This window comes from Pelecanus crispus, chromosome Z, assembly GCF_030463565.1.
Source record: "Pelecanus crispus isolate bPelCri1 chromosome Z, bPelCri1.pri, whole genome shotgun sequence".
NCBI lineage: Eukaryota > Metazoa > Chordata > Aves > Pelecaniformes > Pelecanidae > Pelecanus > Pelecanus crispus.
The window spans coordinates 23,194,117-23,207,170 of record NC_134676.1 but is presented as its reverse complement, the minus strand read 5'-3'; the positions used below and the strand labels follow the sequence as shown (position 1 = coordinate 23,207,170).

At 39.2% G+C, this 13,054-nt stretch overlaps 1 protein-coding gene across 2 annotated transcripts in view; it reads right to left on the bottom strand.

Moving 5' to 3' along the window:
- The window catches only part of ZSWIM6 (zinc finger SWIM-type containing 6), a 114,031-nt gene that overhangs the window by 39,995 nt on the left and 60,982 nt on the right, over positions 1-13,054 (bottom strand). For both annotated transcript variants that reach the window (XM_075726201.1, XM_075726202.1), the window contains exons 2-4: positions 11,136-11,492; positions 1,077-1,225; positions 396-546 (exon numbers count right to left, since the gene is read on the bottom strand). In XM_075726201.1, coding sequence (XP_075582316.1) covers positions 396-546; positions 1,077-1,225; positions 11,136-11,492 — 657 coding nt within the window. The remainder of the gene's footprint in view (positions 1-395; positions 547-1,076; positions 1,226-11,135; positions 11,493-13,054) is intronic.

Genomic DNA, 13,054 nt, shown 5'->3' with positions numbered 1-13,054 from the left:
AATAAATCTTCTCTTTTTGCCTTCTATTTCTCTCTAGTTGTGAACTGATTTCTTCCTTAACCTTTCCAGTTTAGCACTAGTGGATTTATAATACTTACCCTCAGTTCTGTAGCCGTTTCAACTTTTTGCTTTATTCTTTTTAGGTCCTCAGGTACTTAGAACCTGTTGCAATTGTACTTGTTTCATATCATGCTTCCTCTCCTCCAACTGCAATTGCCTCACATTGTAGGTCAGAAATTCAATTTCACCCAACCGTAACTGAATAAGCAAAACTGTAGAAAACTCTAACCTGCTTTACCTAGTACCACAATAAAGTTTCTCTTGACCCCAAATATGTAATTGTTTCTTCATTACACATATGAACACCTGAATGATTTTGAAGTCTGTGCATTTACCCAGTTCATCCCAGAGCTGCCTATACTTGTCAGTCATTGCAGTTCCTTGTTGTCTCCAAAGCGACAGACGAGGGTCAGCCATGAACTGTTCTGTTATCAACGTCAACATGCGAGCTCCATTTGAATCTCTCATCTTTAGCATTTCTCGCACCTAGGAAACGAGTCTTTTAATACAAACTTGAAAAAAACAAGCAAATCACATTACAGACAATATGCTGCAGTGTTAAATATTCTAACTCTGTTCAATAAGAAATGTAATTTATATGTGATGTGAAATTTTTAAATAGAAAAAATTGTCTGCCTTCCCAATTTTAACAATTTTTAGTTTCAGTATCCCATTGCAATTCTTCAAAGACAATTCTTCCACAAGTAATCCACAGGTGTGTTATGCAAACTGATGCAAGACTAATTTCTACAGGTTTCTCCAACACTCTGGGGGTGGGAAGGAAGAGAACAGCAAAGCTGCAGATGGTTGAAATGTTACTTCATATCCTTAAACTGATCTCAGGACACATCAGATTGCGGTCCATTGCTGTACAACTCGGTAACAAGTTGCAATTGTGTTCCCAAGGCTTCATCTTGTTTTAGAACAACAGGACTTTGAGTAAGATGCGAAAAAGTACAGACTGGCTTGGGGAAAAGGGAAGAGAAAAAAGGGAAGGTTTAGAGTACTCAACACACCTTGGCAAAAAGCAAATTGAGCTGCTTCCCTGATCCATGGTATCCACCCTGGGAGAGGAAGAGTTTAACCTGTTCTTGGACCTGTTCCTCATCCAAATGCCAGCAGTTTTCATCATCTATGCTAGCACCTGCTGTTGGGTCAGGAGCACCTGTAAACAGCAAGAAAAAAATCATTATGCTCTGTATAAAGAAGACAGGTTCATGGGTCCAGGGGAGAGGACTACTGCAGAGGTATTTGGATTTGCGTTTTGTCCTGGTTTCGATGTCCTGGCTGTCACATAAATATTCTTTAAAATAGACTTAAATTTCTCCCCAGTAGTCCCAAGCACTTAGAAATTACAGCCTATGAAAAGGTATTTCTTAAAATATTTTGTAACAAAACAAAAATTAAGGTGGGATATTTTTCCTCCCACCTCAGCAGCTATACTAGAACAGGTTTACAAGGAAAATTAGACTTTGCATAGTATTTCTACAACTGTGATGTTAAAACCAGTCTCCCCAAAACACCTGTGTAATTCCTGTACCTTCAGCAATCTTCCTCAGGTTTAAGTGACTGCTAGCAAGGACTGCTGTTGATGAACATGAGGAAAATCATCACCTTGGTGCCTCTGAGCTATGATGGCTCTGTAAAGCTAAACAGAGTAAGAAAATCCCCAAACAAATCCAAAGTCTTAAAGCACTATAGGCATTTCCATCATAAATAAGAGTTACAGGTGTGTAAGACTGCAGTGCTTCCAAAGGAGCATTTTTACACAGGCAATATCATCAGCACAGAGTCAGTTCAGAACAACTCTAATTAGCCTGGTGTGAACTGAAGTGACTAGGGCCCCTCAATATAAGAACGACACTGAAGTGCTGGAGCGTGTTCAGAGAAGGGCAATGAAGCTGGTGAAGGGTCTGGAGCACAGGCCTTATGAGGAGCAGCTGAGGGAACTGGGGTTGTTTAGTCTGGAGAAGAGGAGGCTTGGGGGAGACCTTATCGCTCTCTACAACTACCTGAAAGGAGGTTGTGGTGAGGTGGGTGTTGGTCTCTTCTCCCAAGTAGCTAGCAATAGGACGAGAGGAAATGGGCCTAAGCTGTGCCAGGGGAGGTTTAGATTGGAAATTAGGAAAAATTTCTTCACGGAAAGGGTAGTCAAGCATTGGAACAGGCTGCCCAGAGAGATGGTGGAGTCACCATCCCTGGAAGTGTTCAAAAAATGGGTAGACATAGCACTTTGGGACATGGTTTAGTCTAGTCTACCCTTGATTGGTTTAGTGTGGACTTGGTAATGTTAGGTTAATGGTTGGACTGGATGGTCTTAAAGGTCTTTTCCAACCTAAACGAGTCTATGATTCTATGACTTACATCAGACAGTGCTTTGGCCACAGGCTGCTCTAACTCAAATTTTGCAGTTGAGATCAGTGATTTTCCACTGGTGGCCTCTTCTAAAGGCTAACCAAATTAACTAAAACAAGTTCTCATACCATCTAGCAATCTATGTTTTTCTGAAGAAGCCTGCACCTCCACTGATATTTTTTAAAAGGTATTCAAACTGAAAATGCTGAAAAGAACTTATCTAGACTGTCAGGGAAACAACTCAAGGCACTACATCACCACATCAGATGTAAGGTATTTTAAGCATGCCCAAAACTCCAGTTAACTTGACATTTTGATTCTGGGCTTGTCACAACTGTGTAATCTCTATGTCTGTTAGGTTTTGAGAAGATGTTAGAAACTGAATCACATTACACAATCTATCACTTTTAAATCTAAGTCCATGTTACTTCTGTAGCCAAAAAAAAAAGAGAGGATACTGGCAGGGAAGGAAAATTACATAGTCAGATTTGTAAAAACTTTTTCAAAGAAGTTCTGAGAACCTGAAAAGCAAAGATAGCTACAATTCTTCAGATGTTTAGGAATTAAACATGGATTCTATCAATTCAAGCCTTCATTTCACAACTGCAGCTCTGCCATGTAGGTGAAGCTGTTAAGCAGTCTCAGGGAATACTGGAATCTTTATTCAATGAAAATACCAGCAGAAGATGTAAAGGGTCAGAGGGATGTCTTGTCTACTAGTGGCTGAGAGACGTTTAAAAAAAATATTCCAGCTCAGCAACTTCCTAAACTGTCTCCAACTTCAGAGCCTACAGCTGGGAATGATGCACTAGTGTGTGCGTATATACATATATGTACTTACATATATGTATGCTTAGATTAATAAGAAATTGTGTCTGAAGATGTGGATGAACTCTCCTGCCTTCCATAAGAAGCATAAGAGTCTCAGAAGACAGGAATCAAGCCCAAGACAGTACAAAAACCAAAGAATGAAACAGCTCCTTTTCAGTGAGTGCTTCCAGCTTTAGTATGTTAGTTTTAAGAGGCTTTCAATTCAGGCAGCTACACAAAACACATACTGGTAAGTCTTCAGATGCAAAGAACGAGATAAAAAGGGAAATGAAGCCACACAAGAATAAGCGGTGCAGCTGTTGCACAGACCCAGGTTTGCAGTATCACCTTGCAAATAGTTTAAATATTTCATTGCTCTAAAACAGAGAAAAGATCTGTGAAAAGGAACTATACACCAATATACAAAATACACTTGTATTCACCCCTCACTTCAATGGAGATTTATCTTTAAATAATCTTGGTAAGGCTACTTTTAAATTGAATTAAAAATAGCTCAAGATTCCTCAGCTAAGCTTCCCTATTTAGGGAAAAAAACAAAATTCTTTCTGTAACTGTTTACATTTTATCAAAAGCTCATTCGTCAGTTTGTGCTAGAAGGTTAAATTTCAACACAGCTACCACAGATTCTTTAACAACAGGGTTCCTTTACAGGAACAAGGGTGCCTGCTGCCCCAGGCCAGCAGCACTGCCCCCACCAAGGCCTCTTCTCCCAGCACGATCCCAAATATACCTTTCCTCAGGGGCTCAGTATCACTATACTTACACCAGTGTTATTTTCATGCCAGTAGGCTAGAAGACTGTAAAAGCTGAAGACACCAGGCAGAAGGTCCGAGCTCTACGATGCTGTTCAGCACAGTACTACAGATACGTCCGACTCGGAGTGATTTTTCCTTACAAGATATTATACAGGCTACACGCAGTATGATCAAAATTTTTAATGGGGATGTATAAAGAAATTTCATTACACATGTAACCAGCACCTGCTACAGTTGTAATTCACTGATCTTTCAACACTGTTGGCAGCCTTCAGCAATAGCATGGACTAACAAGGCATGGAGACAGCATGTCCGATCAGGCACGAGTCCAAACCACCTTCCCACCGCAGCAGCAGCCAGGCATCCTAGTGGTGCCACTGGGGAAACCTCAGCTTCCACTGCCTGCGTCACTCTTGTTTTGGGGTCAAGACGCAACCATCTCCATGTCTCTCAACCAGGCACTTTTCAAGACCACTACATTCACTTAGTCAGCTGAACACCGATTGATCCAGCCTGTCTCCTCTCCCACTCATACACAGATCACTCTTGGGCAATGGACGGGATTTCTACACCGCCACTTTTCTTCTGAAGACATGGGACCGGGTGTGCAGACAAGAAACTGTCTGAACAAGCAACAGGAGGGAGCTGCCTTAGGAGCTGTGAGATGAAGCCTGAGAAATAGCTGGCAGGAAGGCTCAGGCTCAACACCAAGCAGAGCTGAAGGTTCAACCCGAAGGTGGTGGCTTCGCTCAGGGTTCAGTGCGGCCCCAAACAGGCACTGTGAGGCTTTGGGAGATGGACAGTTTGGCTGTAGAGAGGAACATGGGCAGCCCTGAATGTAATCTCTGCAGCGCAGTTTGGTACTAAGACCAAATCATATTCCCCACTTGTAAACCGGGGATAAGTATTACTTACATGCTTTAGAGGGGTGTCATGAGGATAAATTAGTTCACATTTGAACTATGAAAGTGAAAAGCACTGTATAATTATACTAAATATTAAAACCTGTAATTAAACTGTGTCAGTTTATAGGCACTAACATATTAATCTCCCTCCAACCTCTGGCTTTTTTAAATTCTGTCGTGACTGGTCTCTGAAACAGGTTTTACATCATGTACTTACAGTTAAATACAATAAATAAAGTATTTATACTCAGTATATAGATACAGGCATACATATTTACTCATGCTCTTCTACTAAAATTACTAAATTGCAATCTTAGCAATCAAAGCAGGAATATTGTGCACAACTGTTTGTAACACTGAACACCCAAATAAAATTTGAAAACAGGGTAACAGCCTTTTATACTTATGGTCATAGCAGGTTACATGTTAAATATAATCAACTCCCAAGTTCTAAGAAGCAGAAGCATTTAAAAAACCACTTTGATCATTTACATAGCAATTTTAAGAGCAACTGCTTTCAAAATGAGCAACTACATTCAAGAACTGCTTGTATGTGGAAAACTTAACTTCAAAAAGTAGGAGCAAAGCAGGCAGCATTGACTAAAATAGGGTAAGAATTGCCTAGGTTGCAAACTACTCAAGTGCAGATCAACAGTCAAATTTGGTTAGAACAACCAGAAAATAGTCTTTAAGGCAAACTGCTTCCCTGATTCTTATTTCTGAAGTATCACAAGAGTTGTCTTCAAACGAAACTATGCCAAATTGCTCACTCATAGCCATACTGAAACTTTTTTGAACTCTGTTTTATAAAAATCTTATTAATTTAAGTGTACAAGTAAACTGTAGATCACTTAAATTTTATTAAGTGTCATCTGATGGCAGCATTAAGGAGAACATATGGAAAAATGATTACAAATGAAAAGCATGACTTACTGAGTATTATGCAAAGATTGAATGGTCCCAGCTAGAAACCAGTACTGCTGTACACTGATTCACAACAGAACAGCAATTGATTTTGTAAACTTAATGTGCTCAGAATTATTCTAAACAATAATTACATAAACCGAAAGATCATAAAATTAATGATTCAAACACATTATTATGCCTTTGATTCCCCAAATGATTCAAAGTTTAGACATAAGTCACTTCATCTTGTACTTAATTTCAGAACTCTTGGGTGGAATATAACACCTGTTCAGCAGCGCACAGCATCAAAGGAAAACAGCAACTGCTGTGAAGCAGCCAGGGCTAACAACAGAAAATATGAAGACAGGCCAGGCTACACTAAGTTGCTGAGGAAAGTTAATAAAACCCCAACAAGTTAACTTCCAAAAAATTCTTTCCCTTCCATCTGCACACACAGCAAAATGCATAAACCTATCTACTGACAATACATAACCTCTCCTACTAAAATCCAGGTCTCACAAACATTATATAGCAGTAAGTTTCAAAGTCTACTTGTGGGTGGCAGACAAAAGAACTTCCTTATCTGTACAGACCAGCATGCATTATTTTCATTTACTTTTACCTTCCATGTCTCAAAACAAAATCTATTTTCTACATAACAAGTTTTATTTCAATGTTTGATGTATCTGAAAAAAACTTTCCTAAAAAATGATTTTCATAAAATGTTTTTTCATGTTATTTTGCAGTTATGAATCTTTCACTTTACATTGTTACTACTTATTTACTTCTACTTGGATTTCAGAAATGTCTCTAGTTTTGGCTAGTCTTGTTACTCCCTTCCCAAATCTGATTCACTAAACATCTCTCATACTAAGCATTGGAGCAGTTCACTTTCATCCTTCTTGAAAGGAAACTCACCTGCCATTTCCTACATTCTTCTTTTGCACCTAGTCTCTCAATTTTGCCAGTTTAAGAAGGGCCATATGCAAGATTCCACCTTTTTTAAGTAATGTATCTTCTTTAACATTAAACATTCCCTTTTCTAGTAGATTGGCAATACATTATATTTTGTTGTTCAGCTCTACCCTACCCTGCAGTTTTCCACTAAAACCCCCATTTCAGTTAAATATACTAAGTTCATATTAACACACGTTCACCTCTACCTCCAGATTGCCCTCTGGAACCTACAACATATAGGAACAGTTCTAGATACTCCGAAATTTTCTTTTAGAGCAATTTTTTGGACATGTTTCCTTCTTGAAGGCCTCCACCGGCACTCCTAATATACGTTACAGATTAATGTTTGCAGAGGACATACCTAGATCTGCCTGGATAAATACAGAAACAAATACCCAGGTACCTCTGCTTCTGAGAGGACAAATACACTTAAACCACTTTCTCCCAGGTCCTCCACCCAAGTCTGAGTTCATCTGCAAGTGGTTTTGTACTGGCAAGTGACTTGTATTGCAAGTTGGAGAATCAGAGAACGGGACAAAGTCTGGACAAATCCATATAGTTCTCTTAACAAGAGTGATTGCAACAGCAGCCCTAAAGACTCAGGAAAGAAACAGTACAGCTTAAAAGGTGAAAATGAAATTGGTTTGCTAGGCTGCCCTTATACCAATAAAAGGCAGACCTTTTTCACTATGGACATAATAACAAATCAATGCTAACATGAGATGAAGATGCAAACAGACCTTCCCCCCTCCCCCGCCCCCCATCTTACAGTTGCTTTCCTATTTCCACTCAAATTCTCAGGAACATAGTTTCAAGTTCCAACCAATTTAAGTGAAAGTTGCATACCTAAGAAAAGACATATCCAAGATGACAAACCCAGCTGATAATCCATCATCCTGACTGTTCTCTTCCTAGCCTTACACACCTGCCAGCTTCCTTTGCTACAAAGGTACAAAAATTAACAGGAAGGAAAAAAGGCTCAGCCAAGCAGGATAAAAATCTACATTCAGCTTCCCGATTCAGCATCCCCAAATTGAAACCCAATGTGAAGCCAACAGTTATGCAGTGCAGACATCAGGGTATCAGTATGAATACCTACAGCTGTCTTCAGTACATAAGATTAGACCCCACATATCTCCAGTTTTGAAATCATGAGGAACATGTACAGCTGTAGCAGTGTCACATGCGAAAATCAGAACACAGCAAGTCTTCTCAAATGTAAGAGGTGCTTTTGTGCTCTAAAAAGATGCAAAACCCTCTTGTAATGTAATCACCACCAAGTGAAAATTAGCATGGCAAATATAGAAGAGGATTCCCAAAATATCACTCGGCTTTCCTGAAGAAGTTGGTGAACAGACAACACATTCCTGTGCTTCTAGCAGCATCCCCTTATTTTTTCCTACAGTGAGGCTCAGTCATGAGGCAAGAAAGAATATTGTGTCATTTGTATCCACCGAGGAACTCAAAGGCATTTGTGATTTCCAAACCCGTGTCAGTGTTAGTCACTTCACTAGTTCCCCCAGTAACCTCCTTCACAAGGAAGGTGGTCAAAGCCAGTCACTGAATGCTGCATAAGAGAATTTTGCGTAAATGAACAATTATCCAATTCACCTTTTGTGAAAGGAAATTACTGCAGAGTTGTTCCATCTCCCCAGCTAGCTCATAAGCAAGTCAGTAAGACTGCTGTAGTCAGAGCTCTTCAGAGTCCTGGATCATTCTTATGTACAAATAAACAGTATTCGAGAGCGATTTCTTTTGCCTATTGTGGGAAATATATGAAAAATAGAACTAGTACAGCCACCATGAGAGACAAAAATTTAAAAAAAAAAAAATCTAAGTTTTGTATAACTCAACCCTGAAATTAAAACACCTGTAGGTAACATTGAAAAGAATTTCCTCCTCCAACTCCAGATTCAGGACTTCCCTTTGATCAAAGCTGTTTCTGGTGTTTGTGTGCCAGGTCTTCTCTTACTTTTATAAGCAAGTTTTTGTAAGTTTTTCCTTTTACTTAGCCTTCAAGCAGTGTTCAATATAATTCTTCTTCAAACACTAGTTTAGTGAGGTTAAACTGTTCAAAGCAAGACAGGTCTACAAGACAGTTCTGTATTACAAACAGAACATCTGCAGTACAGGAGATATAACAGTAAATAGCAATCTTATGTTCACCAGCCTATGCTGTTAGAACCAGGGATAGATTTCTTTTGGTTAACTTTATTATTTTTAATGTAAGGAATTTGATTAAAGATGAAAATAACAGAATTACAGTACAAATCCCAGAAGAACGCTTACTTGCCACATAATCAGAGGAACTTACTATTTCCTTAAAAGAATCCTGTAATTTTTTAAGATTGTAAACATATTAAAAAAGAAATCAGACCATGATTTTATGGGAGCCTGAGAGGAAAAGCAGGAGACTATAGATCCTCTTTTGTAATCCAGCTTTCTTTGGTAATAGCTGTATATTTTGTTATGCTGCCTGGATTTGCTACTTCAGTTTTCGGTATTTTATTGAGAAATACCAACAGTCAATAAAGACATACTGCAATCTCATTTACTAGGAAAACAGCAACATGTGTAAGAGACATTTTAGTTTTGTGGATAATTTTGAACTACCTTAGTCAAATTCATTGTGAAGTTTCACAACTGATCAACTTAGTTCTTTGTTTCCTATTCTTTTTGCTATTTGGGCTGTGATATAAACATCCAAATATCTCTCTAAAAATGCTTTAAATACTAATGACTAATGAGATATTTTGACAGTAAGAAAATAGCTGACAAAGACTAACATGCCTATGATTAGTATAATTACAGACTTAATTTTGATCAAGTTTAAGCACTTGCTGCAACAGCTTGTCATTTCTCTTACATTAGCTGTGATATAGCTAATACAGCCATATATAGCCATCGTTCCATTCCCACCCCTGCCTTCCCCTTTCCTAATCACCCTTGACTTTTTGAATCTTCTGTGCCACTCATACTCACCATAATTCTTCCTTCCCCTTAATTCCTTGTGTATCAGGCTATTACCAACTCTCATGCAATACATGCCTTCAGCTTACAACATCTGAGCATCTTCCTCTATTGCTTAAGGTCCTGCACCTGCTTTAGCCTCCCTTTCTTTCCACCATCACCAGGCAGCTCAGCCAACCACTTTCTCATTATGTTCCATAACAACTAGAACAACTGCCTTGCTTCTGGCCACATCCCCATTGCCCCAAAGCCAAAAAAAAAGAGCACTACTCCCAAAATTCACCTTCTTGCAGCACTGTCTGCCTGGGCCTGCCAGGGTCATCAGACCCTAAGGAGAAGGGCTAGGCTGCAGATGAGTCCTGTTATTGGAAAGACTCTCTTTTGTTCTGCCTACACTGTATCTAAACACACACGTTTTTCTTTCTCTAGTATTAAACAGCTTGGTTGTGTTTGTATTGCAAATTCTTTGGAATAACGGTCATCCCTCTTAAATATCTAACACACAAGAATTGTTCCTGTCAGTGAACAAACAAAAAAAGATATTTTTAGATATTTAGATAACTTATTCTTCCCCTCTAAGCTGCCCTTACACTTACAGCTCTGGTCACCTTCGAGGACATTTCTATCATGTGACCTTACAGGAACACAGGACTCTAGTAGCTTGGTCACCTCCAACCCACAATTACCAGCTTTCGGTTCAGCAGGGTCCATAGAAAAGCCACCTCAGAAACCTGAAGTCACACCCAGCACCCTTTAACAAACGTAAGATGTTCAGTACAAGAAACTGAGAGCCATTAAAACCACGTGCGGCATAAAGAGCAAGAAAGATCAAGACCTTTGCTGATGCTGTAGGCTGCTGCAGCACTAACAAGTAAAAGGCACTGAAATACGGGGTTTATAGTTCTCAAATCCCAAAGGACAATAGAAGTATACTTAATGAATGAAAAAAAACAGTAACACCTACTTGCTTTTATGCTTTGTTATTAAAACAAAACTATACAATCAAAATGTCAGATTAGTTCTAAAAACAAAACAACAAAAAGATGCTACTGGTAAGTTGCTAAGATAGTTCCTTTAAGCAATGTAGCTATACAAAGAACACCACTACTCAGTTTTTCATAGCTGGAAAATACAAGTATGAAGCAGAGCAAGCCCAGGCCACATATTAACAGCACAAGAGACATCAAGCTCATTGCTTACAAATTCTTCTCTCTTTTCCAAAAAGTACTGCTTTCTAGTGAAGGTTCAATAACACAATTCTCTTCAGTAAACACCATAGAATCACAGAATAATTCAGGTTGGAAGGAACCTCAGCAGGTCACACTCCCAAACGCCACAAAAAAATCTCAAAACCAAGAGGGAATGAAGCAAAAGGAAGAACAAGTATCAAACTCACCATGGACTTGATTGATTTCTGAATTCTGAGAAAGAATTTCATCTGCTAATTTTTGAGCAGTTGGCAAAACTTCTGTGTGGTGCACTGTGATCAAATACTGTACAAATTTTTGTAGTTGGTCTCTGTTCATTTGAAAGAGTGTCTCTGAAATGGGAAGATGCAGTTTGACCTGATCTGGCTTGCGGATCCGGTATAAAGACAGTGCCACAACGTGTGCACAGTAAAATATGTCCTTGTTTCCACAGCTACAGGTCACTGAGGTAATCTTGCAACGATCAAAGCTGATAGCTACATTGCAAACAGTTTCTGGCTCCGATTGCATTGCAGGCTCTGTCACTGTGCCACTCAAGTGGAAACCTGTGCAGGGGAAAAGAAAAGAGAACTTAATGAGATATTGTATTTTACTTACATCACCAAGAACCTTTCGTTAATAAAGACATCATCTATTTTGAGGAATTATATACCTTAAAGAACTTGCTTTAATTACAAATATTATTAACCCTTCCTTTCATACACACCCTTTTCATCTCCAATAAAATCAAACAGGGAGTAAAAAGCTAGTTTACAAGACCTCTTCACAATTCCATCACAACATTCATAAAATCTGATAGTAAGAAAAGCATTTATTTGGTTAATGATAGCTGCAGCAGAAGGAGAGCTGCATCCGATTAAGACCAATGTGAAACTCCTAGTACCTCAGCAAGTTGGCAGCAATTTTCCACACCCCCCACCAGGGAGCCTGCAGCGCCTACCAGCAAATTTAACCATTCCCTCAATAAGTAAGAGTGAAGTAGTGCACTCTAGTGGCATGAACCCAGGTCCTCATCTCACCTCTGCCACTGATTCACTGACACAAGTCACTCCACCTCTTTACTTTCACCTCTCCCACCACTGAGCTCGTGCTAAAGCTCACCTTCACCCAAGCGATCCTGCAGGATGGCTGGCTGCGTAGCTCTCTGGAGACAGAAACTGCCGCAGTTACCAACCCACAGGATATCACATTTACAATACTGAATGAGACACGTGTGCACTGTTTCAGAAGCCTGCGTTATGGTCCTGTTTTCCATTCAGCATAGTAAAGCACAAAGCAAAAGAGCTAGGTTTTCTTGTATTGTAAGAGGGTACGGTATACCATAACAAAGATGTTCACTTCAGTGAAGATGCCGCTAGTTGACACAGCACCCTGTTGAACCAAGGTCTCAAACTCTGAAGATCAGAACTTAAACCCACCCGTTTGCCCAACATGAAGGCCCTAGTTTGGCTCTCAATACTTCATCACTGAACAGCAGAATTTGGGGTTTTCTTTTGGATTTTACATAAAACATGACATGGATTTTGACTCAAGCATTAAGCCAGAGGGGCATAGATACAGGGCAATACAATTAGATTTCATATGCCATACCAGTAATAGACCTAAACAGACAGTGCATATAAAATCTGGGGTGGACACTACAGATAAGGTGTTATATATTAACTATTTATAATGGAAATAATATAAAACCACACTCCCTCAAAGTCCAAAACTGATTTAGTATTCTTGAAATACCAGAAAAGTATATTGCAAAAGCAGTATGACATGAAAATTGGGTGGGGAAAAAAGAAATATATACACAGCTCTTGTCCAAAATGTCATATCTCCAATTGTTTTAAAAAAGCTCTTCAGTTACAGGAAACAAAGAGGAAAATCTGTCATTTTTTCCATTTGTTTACACTGTACATTTCAGAGCAGGTTGTACAGTCAGCATCACTGTTTGGATTACATTCAGCTGCAGTACTCTGATACTCTATCCTGAAGAAGGTCATATGCACACAGTAACCTCGACTTTGCAAGAAGATGTTTACCAGTTAAAGTAGTTAAAAGTCAAGGCTGAAGAGGCAATAAGCTATAAAGTGCACAGTGAGGAATGGGGGTGGACAAA